The sequence below is a fragment of the Salmo trutta genome, chromosome 4 (genome assembly GCF_901001165.1).
Source record: "Salmo trutta chromosome 4, fSalTru1.1, whole genome shotgun sequence".
Classification (NCBI taxonomy): Eukaryota; Metazoa; Chordata; class Actinopteri; order Salmoniformes; family Salmonidae; genus Salmo; species Salmo trutta.
In genome coordinates, this window is record NC_042960.1 from 50,229,462 (window position 1) to 50,246,396 (window position 16,935).

General features: G+C 42.6%; 1 protein-coding gene across 2 annotated transcripts in view; it reads right to left on the bottom strand.

Moving 5' to 3' along the window:
- The window catches only part of LOC115192521 (ephrin type-B receptor 1-like), a 158,549-nt gene that overhangs the window by 49,104 nt on the left and 92,510 nt on the right, over positions 1 to 16,935 (bottom strand). Inside the window, exons 4-5 of one of the 2 annotated variants that reach the window (XM_029751130.1) lie at positions 15,881 to 16,036; positions 2,650 to 2,985 (exon numbers count right to left, since the gene is read on the bottom strand). In XM_029751130.1, the coding sequence (XP_029606990.1) occupies positions 2,650 to 2,985; positions 15,881 to 16,036 (492 nt within the window). The remainder of the gene's footprint in view (positions 1 to 2,649; positions 2,986 to 15,880; positions 16,037 to 16,935) is intronic. The other variant, XM_029751132.1, reaches the window with a different exon arrangement.

Consider the following 16,935-nt stretch of genomic DNA (forward strand, 5'->3'; position numbering starts at 1 on the left):
ACAGAGACCCATTATCATCAACCATCACTCCTGGGTTCCAATAGCACGTTGTGTTAGCTAATCCAAGTCTATCATTTTAAAACGCTAATTGATCATTAGAAAACACTTTTGCAATTCAATAGGATCCGCAATACAGCAGTCTCAAAGTCAACAGTGAGGAGGCGACTCCGGGAGGCTGACCTTCTAGGCAAAGAAAAAGCCATATCTCAGACTGGCCAATAAAAATAAAAGATTAAGATGGGCAAAATAACACAGACACTGGACAGAGGAACTCTGCCTAGAAGGCCAGCATCCTGGAGTCGCCTCTTCACTGTTGAGTTTGAGACTGATGTTTTGTGGGTACTATTTAATGAAGCTGCCAGTTGAGGACTTGTGAGGCGTCTGTTTCTCAAACTAGACACTCTAATGTACTTGTCCTCTTGCTCAGTTGTGCACCGGGGTCTCCCACTCCTCTTTCTATTCCGTTAAAGCCAGTTTGCTCTGTTCTGTGAAGGGAATAGACACAGCATTGTACGGGATCTTCAGTTTCTTGGCATTTTCTCGCATGGAATCCGCTTCATTCCTCAGAACAAGAAAAGACTGACAAGTTTCAGAAGAAAGTACTTTGTCTCTGGCCATTTTGAGCCTGTAATTGATCCCACAAATGCTGATGCTCCAGATACTCAACTATTCTAAAGAAGGACAGTTTTATTGCTTCTTTAATTAGCACAACAATTTTCAGCTGTGCTAACATAATTGCAAAGGGGTTTTCTAATGATCAATTAGCCTTTTAAAATGATAAACTTGGATTAGCTAACACAACGTGCCATTGGGACCCAGGAGTGAAGGTTGCTGATTCTTTATATATATATTTTTTATTGAACCTTTATTTAACTAGGCAAGTCAGTTAAGAACAAATTCTGATAATGGGCCTCTGTACAACTATGTAGATATTCCATGAAATATCAGTCATGTACACCATTAACACTGTATTTCTGATCTATTTTATGTTATTTTAATGGACAAAAAAATGTGCTTTTCTTTCAAAAACAAGGACATTTCTAAGTGAATTACTTGTTTTGGAGCTATGACTCACTTGCAGTGGGGAATCTCAGAAGATTACTATAGGTATGGAAAATGTGTTAAAACAGCCATGCTCAACTGGCAGACCACGGACCCGACCCAGCACGGGGTCAATACGGACCGCAGGATCCGACCCCAAATAAATAAACAATTAAATATGTTTTTGTGAAATCAGTCAGGCTTTCTACTTACTGCTGTTGAGTAGTTCATGGGCAGTTTTCCTCTTGTTATGTCATTCGCTGACAGACCTTACAGAGCTATTTATAACCTGTCTGAAATGTCTAGTTGATGAACTACAGTAGTAGCCATGTTAGCTACGTAGGTAAATTAGGCTAACCAGCTATCTAAATCTTGTAGTTATCATAGCCAGATTACATGCCCATGGGCCTCGACCCACACGGGGCCCCCATTGATTTTGTTGAGTCACTCAGATATCATATGAACAACCATAAGCCATGGTAGAATGTGTATAATTGTAGGAATTAGGTTTAAAATGGCAACATTTTCTCTCTGCCAAAAAGAGGGGTGTGAACGGTTTGAACAGTTTGGGGTCACATTGGTTGCGAGGTGGGGGTTTGTTACTATGCCGATAAATGAACATATCCATCCGGACGTTTGTCACCTAGGAAATTTAAGTGACCGAACCTTTTTGAATAGTAGTTGAGAAACCCTGCATTTAAATAAGGGAGTGTACTGTATGTATACATTCCATGGTATAATGACAGACTACAGGTCTTCTCTATGCTCTCTATTGTTTGGTTCAACATGATTCTAACTGAATGCAACTGAACACGATGTTAGCTCACTGAGCTCAGTAACCTTGGTTAAATAAAGGTTAAATAAAACGTCAAAAAGAAATCAAACCTTGGTCCCATTGAAGTGAAAGTAATATAGCAATGCAAGACAATCTTGATGTACCTCCGGGAACATTCACAGTGGAACGAGGCAGAGAGTCATAATTGGAATCCTTCTCAAGTCTTCCTAACAACGATTCCTATGTCTGGACGAAGTGGGCCGTTGGCTGCCCTGGCATTACCCATGGGGTATAGCGTGTGACAGGAGCACTGATTATTAGAATGGCTTCTCAATGAAACAATGTCTCCTTCATTTATTACACTTTAGTACACCAACCGACACAAGCTTGACAGAGCCAGATACTGATTTACCTCACATTTAAATTACTAAGTTCATATGATGTTTGAATAGCATAAATAAAGCGATATAAATATGCATTGTGTGACTACACTTCTACCTCCAGAATGTTGTCTATGTTGTGAAAGACATACAACAAATGAACCGATGTGTGACGTTTGAATATTTAAAAAACGTAATGAATAATCCAAAACAGTCTTGACAAAAGATCAAAAGTTTGTCTTTCGTTCAAGAATGTCTCCGGTTTAAAAAACAAGAAATGCCAGAAGCACTGATGTGTTGTTGTGCGATACCATTAATCATTTAGAAGATTAATATAATGTAAGCCTTGAAGAATTGATTCCCAGAACAAAGCTTTATAATGGTTGCCAGTGGAGGCTGTATATGAACACATGGTGTGAGACACAACGCATGGTGCTGTACAATGCCACTGACCAGCCTGGTTAGTGGTGATGTTGATGGACACGTGCTGAGCAGGGTAGGGACTCTTGTTGGTGACTCCATTGAAAGCGTGTATCTCGAAGGTGTAGGGGGTGTGGGCCCACAGGTTACTGATGAACACCCTGGTCTCGGTCAAACCCTGCTGCCTGGGTACATACTCCACGTTGTCATCACAATGGGAGCACGATGGCCGGTCTGCACGGCACTTCCTGCACACGATGTTGTAGGTGACGTCATCACGGGCGCCAGTCTCCCTTGGAGGATGCCACTCCAGGATCACCGAGGTCTCGTTGACGATGGAGATTACGTTTCTGGGACCAGAGGGGACACCTGGATAGGAAGAGGGAATGCAGTGCAGACATGAATATACTGTACAGTATGTAGTATGGTGTCTCTAGGCATGTTTGTAGCACTGTTTCAGCAACTGGCTATTACTTTAATATGGCAAGGCAAAAAGACACTGTACTCTGATATGAAAGAGATATTAGGATCAACCATAGTGATCAACAAATAATACGAACTCAGATGTAAATATATAGCACTGATGCCACCATTTCAGTCAAAAATATGCACACAAGTAATTTAACTCCTGCTGTTTTACCAGTCGTCTGTAATGTTGACAAATACACAATGTGCATTACATTCAGTCAGAACCATAAATATACTGAACAAAAATATGAACACAAAATGCAAGAACTTCAATGATTTTACTGAGTTACAGTTTTACAGTTCATATAAGGAAATCAGTCAATTAAAATTCATTAGGCCCTATTCTAGCGATTTCACATGACTGGGCAGGGGCGCAGCCGTGGGTGGGCCTGGGAGGGCATAGGCACACCCACTTGGGAGCCAGACCCAGCCAATCAGAATGATTTTCCCCACAAAAAGGCTTTATTACAGACAGAAATACTCCTCAGATTTATCAACTGTCCAGGTAGCTGGTCTCAGACGATCCAGCAGGTGAAGAAGCCGGATGTGGAGGCCCTGGGCTAGCTTGGTTACATGTGGTCTGTTGTTGTGAGGCCGATAGATGTACTCCCAAATTCTCTAAAACGACGTTGGAGGCGTATTACACAAGTTGCACCTGTGTAATGATCGTGCTGTTTAATCAGGTTCTTGATATGCCACATCTGTCAGGTGGATGGATTATCTTGGCAAAGGAGAAATGCTCACTAACAGGGATGTAAACAAATTTGTGCACATCATTTGAGCGAAATAGGCTATTTCAAGTTGCGTTTATGTTTTTGTTCTGTTATAAATAGTATATATCTACAGTACCAGTCAAAAGTTTGGACACACCTACTCATTCAAAGGTTTTTCTTTATTTTTATTATTTTCTACATTGTAGATTAATAATGACGACATCAAAACTATGAAATGACGCATATGGAATCATGTAGTAACCACTAATGTGTTAAACAAATCAAAATATATTTTATATTTGTCACGGCATTGTAAGGAGTGGACCAAAATGCAGCGGGTATATTGATCATCTTCTTTACTTTATTAAAGAGAAGACACTTAAACAAAACAAATGACGAAAACAGTCCAGTAAGGTGCACAGACTATACAAGGAACAACCACCCACAAACACAAGTGAAAAACGAACACACTTAAATATGGCCTCCAATTAGAGACAACGACAACCAGCTGCCTCTAATATAGAACATAAATCAAAAACCCCAAAACACACAAAACAAACACCCCCTGCCACGCCCTGACCAAACTACAATAACAAATAACCCCTTTTACTGGTCAGGACGTGACAATATTTGAGATTCTTCAAAGTAGCCACCCTTTGCCTTGATGACAGCTTTGCACACTCTTGGCATTTTTTCAACCAGCTTCATGAGAAATGCTTTTCCAGCAGTCTTGAAGGAGTTCCCACATGTGCTGAGCACTTTTTGGCTGTTTTTCCTTCACTTTGCGGTCCAACTCATCCCAAACCATCTCAATTGGGTTGAGGTCAGGTGATTGTGGCAACAAGGTCATCTGATGCAACACTCCATCACTCTCCTTGGTCAAATAGCTCTTACACAGCCTGCAGGTGTGTTTTGGGTCATTTTCCTGTTGGAAAAACAAATGGTAGTCTCACTAAGCGCAAACCAGATGGGATGGTGTATCGCTGCAGAATGCTGTGGTAGCCATGCTGGTTAAGTGTGCCTTGAATTCTAAATAAATCACAGACAGTGTCACGAGCAAAGCACCCCCACACCATCACACCTCCCCCTCCATGCTTCATGGTGGGAACCACACATGCGGAGATCATCCATTCACCTACTCTGTCTCACAAAGAACCAAAAATCTCAAATGTGGACTCAGACCAAAGGACAGATTTCCACCGGTCTAATGTCCATTGCTCATGTTTCTTGGCCCAAGCAAGTCTCTTTTTCTTATTGGTGTCTTTTAGTAGTGGTTTCTTTGCAGCAATTCGACCATGAAGGCCTGACTCACGCAGTCTTCTCTGAACAGTTGATGTTGAGATGTGTCTGTTACTTGAACTCTGTGAAGCATTTATTTGGGAGCTATCTTCTGTATACCACCCCTACCTTGTCACAACACAACTGATTGGCTCAAACGCATTAAGAAGGAAAGAAATTCCACAAATTAACTTTTAACAAGGCACACCTGTTAATTGAAATGCATTCATGAATCTTGTTGAGAGAATGCCAAGATTGTGCAAAAATGTCATGAAGGCAATGGGTGGCTACTTTGAAGAATCTCAAATATAACATATATTTTCATTTGTTTAACACTTTTTTGGTTGCTACATGATTCCATATGTGTTATTTCATAGTTTTGATGTCTTCACTATTATTCTACAATGTAGAAGATAGTAAAAATAAAGAAAAGCCCTGGAATGAGTAGGTGTGTTCTAACTTTTGACTGGTACTGTATGTAACTGCTATGCGTTTCGCAGAAATGATCCCCCACTGGTTATTAGACTTCATGGGGTATTCAGCTGCCATTTAGCCCCATGTGTTATTGATGTTGATGTGTTGCAACAGTGTTACAATACCATTAACATGACAAAGCGCAGCATGGGAGCTGAAATTACACCACTCAATCACCCCCTCCTAGCAAACCTTCCTACACAACTTCACCCCTCTCACCAACATCCACTCATACTGGAACACTGAAACAGGTTTCACTACATTTCTCATGTTTCCCTTTCATTTGAACTGGCTGGCTCTGTGATCCCTGCCAGGGATGTTGGGTTTTGTTGTGCACTGTTTCCATCTCTGTGCTTGAGACTAAAGCTATTATCATCACACAACATTATCTGAGTTCTTGTCCAATCATATTTTTGTGGACATATTTCCCTATGGTGGCTGTACTGTATGCTTCTCAAAACTTCAAGATTGCATTCACAATAGCCGGTTGTTACTGTATGTGTGTATTTACAATTTCACGAAGCCCAACCATCACTGTGGGACTCCAATTGTTATTTGACCATTCTACCAGTGAATCAAGAGGAACCGACAGATCATTGGGTTGGCTGACCAATTGAACATATGCATTTCTGATAGCGGTTGCTGATGTACACACAGGGGTCTGACCATGCCTTAGCAGCCTGGGTTTTCTGTCTCTCTGATTCACTTTTTCTGTCTTCTCCCTTTCATCTCCGTAAGTCACGGCTGTGATCTGAATGTATGAAAATTGGTCATTATTCCCCTCTTTTATATTTCTCTCTCCTGATCCACCTCCTCACATTCTCTGTTTCTCTATGTGAAGCAGAGCCAGCAGTCTGAGTCTGTGGATTACAACAGTAATGGTCAGGTGCTGTGGAGAAGAGTGGCTTTGCTCTACACAGCAGCTCTATAGTAGACCAGCCAGAGGAGGTATGATACAGTATGATAACTCATAACTCACAGCCAGTGTGAACTGTATAGGGAATACATCTGTCTTGCTTACTGTTTGTTAATACATGTAATTGTGTACTTTCTAAATGTATCTTGATATGGCTGTAAGTAGGTGTTGATTGCCATGTGTGGCCAATTAGAGACTCTTTTAGCTGGGATTTATTGAAAGACTCAGTTCACACTTCACATAACACAGGGTCACTGGTCCTTTCAGTCAAAAGCCTGTCTGAGTTTAATAGATCCCGTTGCGATGTCTGTGATGTGTTTCTCAGCTCTGCAAAAATAAAACATGGAGGGGTTGAGAAGGCTGATCTGATCACTACGTAACGTCTAATTTACAGGCCATTATCGCCACAAGCACCTCCCCTCTTTCATTTGCGAGGGAATCTAATTTGTCTACAGCGTTAGTTACTGTTCTCTCCCCATCTCCCCCACTGTCCCATCAGCTATAGGAGTCAAGGTTGATTTGGCTCAGTGGCACAGGGCTGCACCAAGCTGAGTTATCGACACCCAGACCCACAGACTGGTCTGTAGATCTATGCTAATTACCTTGAGGGTAATTGATACTGCGCCTCGTGCCCCTGCCCTCAGGGACACGACAGGGGGTAATCGTTTTGCCATTGACTAGCCTTTGATGGATCACCAGCCTTCTGTACAACCCTACCAGGAGACCTCAGAGTGAGAGTTACAGGGTTAGCTAACATTCTGTGGCAAATATGCAATTTAAGTGTAGAATGGACTTTTTTGTCATCAACTGTGAGTTACAATAACAGTTCACATATGGAGAAACAGAATGATTTAGTACATACAAGAAGCCGCCATAGATTCATCAAAAGCCCAAAACTCTTTGAAGGTTGTATTCATTTCTGTGAGCAAAAGAACAACTACAAAAAAGGAATCTTGCGTATTGACTGTCCAAACTACTCTGCAGTAACTGGAGGCCCATCACATCACCATCACCCATCACCCCAGCAAGACCAAGAGCCAAAGGCTAAACCCACAGCACACCAAGACACCGTCTGGAAGTCTGTCGGCACGTGACTCCACACGCTAACAATCACACCTCTGTTTACACAGCTAGGCCTCACATCCACATCCAGGATCACTTCTTCCTTGACCGGATCGGTCGTTTCTCTCTTCTTTCCCGCTGATGCCATTCCGGCGGTCCTTTTTCTCTCATTCTTTTCTGCTGATGCCATTCCGGAATGCGCCCAGAGGGGCTAGGGAAATAACAGGCCGGACTCTACTGATCTGTATTATCAGGCATTACAGATGCCCTGTGGAGAGGCCCATGACAAAACTGCCCTTTAGTGTTTAGAAAAGGCCATTATATGACTAAATGAAAAGTTATCTTCCACTGGGACATTGTATTACATTATATTATAGTACAGCAACAGAGTATCTAGCTAGTAAGTCTGGTAGTTCACCATTAATGTTGCCCCCCCCCCCCCCCCCCCCCACTGGGCACAGACATCAGTTCAAGTCTAGTTTTGATTTACATTTGTTTGAAATTATCAACTAACGTGAATTCAACATGGAAAAAAAGACAAAATTCCCTATCCAATCAGTTTTCCACGTTGATTAAATTACATGTGTTGGTTGAAATGACATGGAAACAACATTGATTCTACCAGTTTTTGCCCAGTGCGCCTGGATTTCAACAGGATTCTGTGACCTGATGTCCTAATAAAGAACAGGGGAAGTAGGGTTTTAATGGGTATGTCTCAGAGACAAATTGCTTTTTGAATGTCAATCTAGACTCTACAGTCCTCAGTGCTTCTGCCATATGCTACTGTATATCAAAACCCAAGGGGGCACAGCAGTCTGAAACTGTCTGCTCTAAAGATGTCAAGGCTGCTTTAACATTCAACCTTACCTTTCGAGGAAAATCCATGAGGCCGTTTTAGTTTCAATCTGTCTGGAGCAACACTTTATTTGTATGTTTTCATGACCTTTTGTAGCTGTCTATGTCTGAGTGTGAAAGCAAAGGGAAGAGGGTAACTGAGTCTCTACGCTACCTGCATATTTCATGAGACTGAGTGAGTGGGCTAGAGATGACCAGGCCCATGTTTTTGCATGTGCATATTGTTATAATATAAAATATAATTTGGTCGGTGCTTACATTTCTCCTATTTCACACATGTACAAGTGTGCATTATACACATATGTGTTTTTTGCATATCCCAAATCCCCCTAAGACAGCCTTGGAGATTGGGGTCACGGTCAGCCATTATTAACGGCAACCCTGGAGCAACTAGGGTTAAGTGCCTTGCTCAAGGGCACATTGGCAGATTTTTCACATTGGTACTCAGGGATTCAAACTAGCAACACTCTAACTGATAGGCTACCTGCTGCCCTGCCCTGTGTGTGTGTGTGCATGTGTGACCACAAATGGCCACAGACTGTGGAATTAATCTTATAGCTGCAGACATTAAGATGCTTGCCCCTTTGCGTGAGGCGGAGCTATGTGAGTGTAGAATGGTCTCATCACTCCTTTCCCTGATGGAGTAATAGCTATTGTCTCTCTATCTGACTCCAGGTAATTACCGTCAATGTTGTGTCAAGTCCACACACTGTGCAACACTGCTGGCTTGCCGTAGGGGTGCCGCTTCAATTAGAATAATTAAACATCAATGTTCTCCTCTCCAGCAGTATGGCAAGGCCCAGGATGGCGCCGGATGAGGGCTTCCAGGAGGGTGTACAGGGGAGGTACAGGAAGTTCCAATAGGGGGGTATGGATGGGGGCCTGATGTTTAAGAGGTGTAGTAGTGAGTGATACGTCTTTGAAGGAGCATGGAGGCTTACCAGTGCAGCTCCATTGTTATAGCGTAGCGTTGCTCTCCTGCTGACAGTGTGGGGAGAGTGTCAACCCATCACCCTTCTAATCTGACAGAGGGAGCAGCAGAACACCAGCCCACTTTACACACACCTTGCCTTGCCTCGCTCACACTGATTCTACACACAGCCTAACAGCTGCTCTACTGCACAGTCCGTGAGCAGGGTAAACCAATAGAGAGAGAAAGTATACGTGTGTATACTACTAACGTGTGTGTGTAAGTGCGTACTGCTTGCATGTGGTGGGTGTGTTTATTTGTGTTTCTGAAATCCACCTTCATCTCTAAGCTAATTTGGTGAATAGTAAGTAGAATAAATATGTGAGTCAATAACATGCAAACTGAACAAGGATGCTTAGATGTACACCCGCTACGAGGCTGGCTTCAGGTTAGCTCTGCTCCACACTGCTTCCTCAGAGATCTGCCTTCCACAACTGTTTAGCGTTTTCAAGCGAACTCACACTGTCCTCAATTAGCACTCGATATCAGTGGGGGGAATAATTATTTAAGCTGATACATCCTGATTTACATAAACAGTAAGAGGATAAGGACACGGGTGGCCAGCCACACTCTACAGTCAGAAACCATGCATTCATTACATTGATTACAGCTTCAGCATCATATCTGCACACTTCACCACTGTAATCATATGCCATGCAGCTGCTGTCTCTGTCTTTGAACACTTTTAATAGTCAAAGTGGTGAGTGGGAGTAGATGAAAAGGGGAAGGTTGGTTTCTGAATAATACTCCAAACAAACACCCCAAAATCCAAATCACATTGACAAAATGTTTATGAAATGGTAGTGAAAAACTGTACAGACACTATAGGAAAGTAAGAGGAGGATCTCATTTACTCTGATAACACAGGAGGTTGGTGGCACCTTGATTGGGGAGTACGGGCTCGTGGTAATGGCTGGAGTGGAATAGGTGGAATGGTATCAAATACACTACATCAAACACATGGTTTCCAGGTGTTTGATGCCATTCCATTCACGTCGTTCCACACATTATTATGAGCCGTCTTCCCCTCAGCAGCCTCCTGTGTCTGATATTAGCATCGTTCCTCTCTCTCTCTCACTTCTTTCCTTTTTTAGTGTTCTCTCATTCCATAAAATTGAGAAGAAGACATTTTGTGTGAGTCTGGATGGTTGATGACTTGGTAATGGTCACAGCACAGGGTCCCCAGTGACGGCTGTGGTGGAACAAAGCCTGTCTAAGAGTAAAAGCCCTATAGTCAGGAGCTCTTTTCAACTACACCCACATGCCTTTCAGCCTCCTCCGCACTGTCTCAGTACTGTCTCACTGGAGTTAACAGCTAGCGGATTAGAGGGGAAACACTGAGAGACACGTTATAGGAGAGAGAGACTGTGTCAGGGAAGACAAGAGAGCGAGTGAGAGAGAGTGTTACAACACTGTACATTGCCAATAATATAACATTTGACATTTCTATATTATATTTTAAAAATGTGAGTGTAATATTTACTGTAAATTTCTGATTGCTAATTTCCCTTGTTTATTGTCTATTACACTTGCTTTGACAATGTAAACATGTTTCCAATGCCAATAAAGCCCTTTGAATTGAATTGATTTCAGAGAGAGGGGGGGAAAGAGAAAGACAGAGAGAGGGGGAGACAGGGAAAGAGAGTGTCAGGGAGGACAAGCAAGAGAGAGTATGCGTCAGGGAGGACGAGAGAGTATGCGTCAGGGAGGATGAGAGAGAGCGAGAGAGAGCGAGAGAGAGAGTGTCATGGAAAACGAGAGAGAGAGAGTGTCAGGGATGACAAGAGAGAGAGCGAGAGAGAGAGCGAGAAAGAGAGAGAAAGACTAAACAGAGGTTACACTGTGGCAGAATACCTGACCACTGTGAACGACCCAAAATTAAGGAAATCATTGACTATGTTTAGACTCGGTGAGCATAGCCTTGCTATTGAGAAAGGCCGCCGAAGGCAGACCTGGCCCCAAGAAAAGACAGGCTATGTGCACACAGCCCACAAAATGAGATAGAAACTGAGCTGTACTTCTTAGCCTCCTGCCAAATGTATACACATATTTCCCTCAGATAACACAGACCCACAAAGAATTTGAAAACAAATCCAATTTTGATAAAGTCCCATATATATTAGGTGAAATCCCAGAGTATGCCATCAGATCATCGTTACATCGTTACAACACTGTAGGTAGCCATAATATGACATTTCTGTCACACCCTGATCTGTTTCACCTGCCTTTGTGATTGTCACCACCCCCTCCAGGTGTCGCCCATCTTCCCCATTATCCCCTGTGTATGTATACCTGTGTTCTCTGTTTGTCTGTTGCCAATTTGTTTTGTTTCGTCAAGCCTACCAGTGGTTTTCCCTCTGCTCCTGTCTCTCGATTGTTCCTGTTTTGTAGTTTTCCCAGTTTTTACCTTTTCTGCCTGCCCTGAGCCTGCCTGCCATCTTGCACCTTTGCCACACCTATCTGGATTATTGATCACTGCCTTCCCTTGACCTGTCTTTGCCTGCCCCTGTTGGATTAATAAACTGTTGTTTATTTGACGTTGTCTGCATCTGGGTCTTAACTTGAAACGTGATAGTTTGAAATGTCTCTATTCCTTTGGAACTTTTGTGAGTATAATGTTTACTGTTCCTTTTGTTATTGTTTATTTCACTTTTGTTTATTATCTATTTCACATGCTTTGACAATGTAAGCATATTTTCCCATGCCAATAAAGCCATTTGAATTGAACTAGAGAGAGAGAGAGGGGGGGATAAGAGTATGAGCATTGATGTGTGGTGGAGGTGAGCATGTGTGTCAGAGGGTAATTGTTGTGAAAGAAAGAACCATTACAAACAGTAATTTACCATTTCTCTCACACACACACACACACACACACACACACACACACACACACACACACACACACACACACACACACACACACACACACACACACACACACACACACACACACACACACACACACACACACATATATATATACACACACACACACACACAACCAATCAAAAGTTTGGACACACCTACTCATTCAAGGGTTTTTCTTTATTTTTACTTTTTTCTACATTGTAGAATAATAGTGAAGACATCAAAACTATGAAATAACACAATTAGCGCATGTCTGTTACTTTAACTCTGTGAAGCAATCTGAGGTGAGGGAAAGAAATACCAAAAATTTACTTTTCACAATGCACACCTGCTAATTGAAATGCATTCCAGGTTCCTACCTCGTGAAGATGTTTGAGAGAATGTCAACAGTGTTTAAAGATATCATCAAAGCAAAGGGTGTCTACATTGAAGAATCTTAAATATAAAATAAATGTTGATTTGTTTAACACTTTTTTGGTTACTACATGATTCCATGTGTTATTTCATAGTTTTGATGTCTTCACTATTATTCTACAATCTAGAAAATAGTAAAAATAAAGAAAAACCCTTGAATGAGTAAGTGTGTCCAAACTTTTGACTTGTACTGTACATACACACACACACACACACACACACACACACACACACACACACACACACACACACACACACACTCACGCCCAGTGGACCTATAGATGCTTCTAAGACCCAACTCTAAAACCCGAGAGAGTACCTTCATCCTGCTAATCACAATAAAACAGAAAGTGGAGCTGGTATGGAGAAAGAGGAGAGAGAAGGGATGAAGGCCTTCCTGAAGCTCTTCTGCAGTGTTCTATAGCGGGGCCCCAGGATTGGAACAGCACTGACGATCCAGGCCCAGCAGGAGTCCCGGCCTCATCTCTTAGTCACAGCAAAGTCACATGAAAGGAGTGAGAAAAGCCCCTCACCAGCGCCTCACCACCACCAGGGATAAGAGGCCAGAGAGAGAAAAGACAAGCACCACACACTCTAGTGGACTCATTGGTGAAATGTTATTCATATTTTCATAATTCCATAATTAGTAAACATTATACAAATTTTAAAAAACGGAAAATCCAGTGTTTCTATGTCAAACGTTTTTGTTACAGTGCATTCGGAAAGTATTCAGAGCGCTTTTTCCACATTTTGTTACATTACAGCCTTATTCTAAAATGTAGTACATTGTTTTTCCCCCCTTATCAATCTACACACAACATCCCATAATGACAAAGCAAAAAAATAGAAATGTTTGCAAATGTATTAAAAATAAAAACTGAAATATCACATTTACATAAGAATTCAGACCTTTTACTCAGTACTTTGCTGAACTTCGAGTCTTATTGGGTATGACGCTACAATCTTGTGTGCTACAAGTGTGTGTGTGTGTATTTGGGGAGTTTCTCCCATTCTTCTCTGCAGATCCTCTCAAGCAATGTCATGTGGGATGGGGAGCGTTGCTACACAGCTATTTTCAGGTTTCTGCAGAGATGTTCGATCGGGTTCAAGTCCGGGCTCTGGCTCGTTCACACAAAGACATTCAGAGACTTGTCCCGAAGCCACTCCTGCGTTGTCTTGGCTGTGTGCTTAGGGTCATTGTCCTGTTGGAAGGTGAACCTTCACCCCAGTCTGAGATCGTGAGCGCTCTGGAGCAGGTTTTCATCAAGGATCTCTGTACTTTGCTCCGTTCATCTTTCCCTCGAACCTGACTAGTCTCCCAGTCCCTGCTGCTCAAAAACATCCCCACAGCATGATGCTGCCACCACTCTGCTTCACCGTAGGGATGGTGTCAGGTTTCCTCCAGACGTGACGCTTGGCATTCAGGCCAAAGAGTTCTATCTTGGTTTCATCAGACCAGAGAATCTTGTTTCTCATGGTCTGAGAATCGTTTAGGTGCCTTTTGGCAAACTCAAAGCAGGCTGTCATGTGGCTTTTACTGAGGAGTGGCTTCTGTCTGGACATTCTACCATAAAGGCCTGATTAGTGGAGTGCTGCAGAGATGGCTGTCCTTCTGGAAGGTTCTCCCATCTCCACAGAGGAACTCTGGACCTCTGTCAGAGTGACCATGGGGTTCTTGGTCACTTCCCTGACCAAGACCCTTCTCCCCAGATTGCTCAGTTTGGCCGGGCGGCCAGCTCTAGGAAGAGGCTTGGTAGTTCCAAACTTCTTCCATTTAAGAATTATGGAGGCCACTCTGTTCTTGGGGACCTTCAATGCTGCAGAAATGTTTTGGTACCCTTCCCCAGATCTGTGCCTCGACACAATCATGTCTCGGAGCTCTATGGACAATTCCTTCAACCTCATGGCTTGGTTTTTGCTCTGACATACACTGTCAACTGTGTGTGCCTTTCCAAATCATGACCAATCAGTTGAATATACTACAGGTGGACTCCAATCAAATCTCAAGGATGATCAATGGAACCAGGATGCACCTGAGCTCAATTTCGAACCTAATAGCAAAGGGTCTGAATACTTATATAAGGTATTACTGTTTTTTATTTTGTATACATTTGCATTTTTTTTCTCCAAAAACCAGTTTCCGCTTTGTCATTATGGGGTATTGTGTGTAGATTGATGAGAATTTTTTTAAATTTAATCCATTTATTAATAAGGCTGTAATGTAACACCATGTGGAAAAAGGGAAGGGGTCTGAACACTTTCTGAATGCACTGTATATTTCAGTCTTCTGTGAAGTATATAAAATGTAATATTGGAATGCAAACTCAAAATTGAATACATTTCAACTCTATATCTGACATGGTACAGGTGTCTTATTTTAAGCCTATAACCATGTGTGGGAGGTATATACTTTTGTTTCAAAGTAGATTTGTTTAAAACTACAAAAATATAATCTGTGTGACCCTGATTTATCCCACTGCAGTAAAAGGTTAATGCTCTAGCCCTGGGTTTTGCAGATCCAAAGTGTCTCCAAAGTGTCCCTCTGAGAAGCACCGATTGCATGGTTTGGAGGCAATGAAATAGAAGAGTTATAATAGCACGTCTAAGGGGTCTGGATAGAATAACAATTGTTTAATAGACTGTGTTTTCTCACCCAACAACCTTTCATTCACAAATGAGTTTCATATTCAACTATTTATGAATGGGGTGACCATGTCTTATTTTCCCCTAGTACTTGTCTATCCAGGTCACCTACATAGCGCAGTGCCCCACTTTCTCTGTCCCTGTGGGTTTGAAAGGAACTGAATCAGGGAGTTTTAGGGCAGTGGTTGGAGTGGCTGGCTCAACCTCAGGGACAGCAGTTAAATGGTATTCATGTAGCAACCTACATTGATATGATCTGGGGCAATGGGGTAGATGGAGAGAGACCTAGAACAGCTGCTCATCCATCGATGGAATCATAAAGTCTTTCGGTCCGACAGTTGTTTAGACCAGAGTGCTTTCTCCTTCTCACACTTCATTGACTGGACCTTGTGTTAAAGGGTGAGTATTCAAAATGAAGCTGGTAGAGGAGGGGGTGGCCATTCACGCATCCCTCAGGTTCTATACTCACACTGTTGCAGTCAAGCATGGGAAGTGCCGCATAAGCAGCACATGTAGAATAGTTGATATTGAGCATGCCCCTTTCCAAATGAAAATGAATTTCAAATGTATTTTCCCATTGATTAGTCGGAGTGTGAGACTTACTGGTGCAGGAGGCCTCGGGCAGGTCCATGTCTCCTCTGTAGTATCCGTTACGGCAGCCGCAGATGGTGGCAGCCTCCACAGTGGAGCGGCTGTTGGGGGGGCACTGCAGACACAGCCCTGGCCCCTGGGTCGACTTGAACGTCCCCTGGGGACACGCTGCAGGGAGGACAGAAAGAAAAGACAGAGAGAACAGAGCATTTAGACTCTTCATCAACATCCACAGTGTACTGTATCCAGGGCGCAACATGTAGACTACCATTACACCACCCATGGGTGAGTCTCGCAAACCAGACATTTCCTCCTTTGCAAAAGCCTGGAGATTACGTAAAGGGTTGACTAAGAGGTTACGTAAAGGGTTGACTAAGAGGTTACGTAAAGGGTTGACTAAGAGGTTACGTAAAGGGTTGACTAAGAGGTTACGTAAAGGGTTGACTAAGAGGTTACGTAAAGGGTTGACTAAGAGGTTACGTAAAGGGTTGACTAAGAGGTTACGTAAAGGGTTGACTAAGAGGTTACGTAAAGGGTTGACTAAGAGGTTACTTAAAGGGTTGACTAAGAGGTTACGTAAAGGGTTGACTAAGAGGTTACGTAAAGGGTTGACTAAGAGGTTACTTAAAGGGTTGACTAAGAGGTTACGTAATGGGTTGACTAAGAGGTTACGTAAAGGGTTGACTAAGAGGTTACGTAAAGGGTTGACTAAGAGAATTTAAGTTGCCTCATTATCATCAACCCCACACTCACCCTTCAACCTCTCTCACTATATCTCTCTATGCCTTAGTACAGTACCTCTTCTGCTGTCAAAACATAACTCCAAAAAGAACAACAGATTAATTTCAGTCTGAGTACGTGGCAATAACATGGCGTGTAATAGGTCCCAGAATTACAGAGAAACACAGTTGTCCTCTGTAGCTCAGTTGGTAGAGCATGGTTTTTGCAACATGGTGTCCACCAGTTCTATCCCAGGACCAAACAGAAACTTGCATCCTGTAGCACAAATTTAAAAAAGTTTTGGGACACTGTAAAGTCCATGGAGAATAAGAGCACCTCCTCCCAGC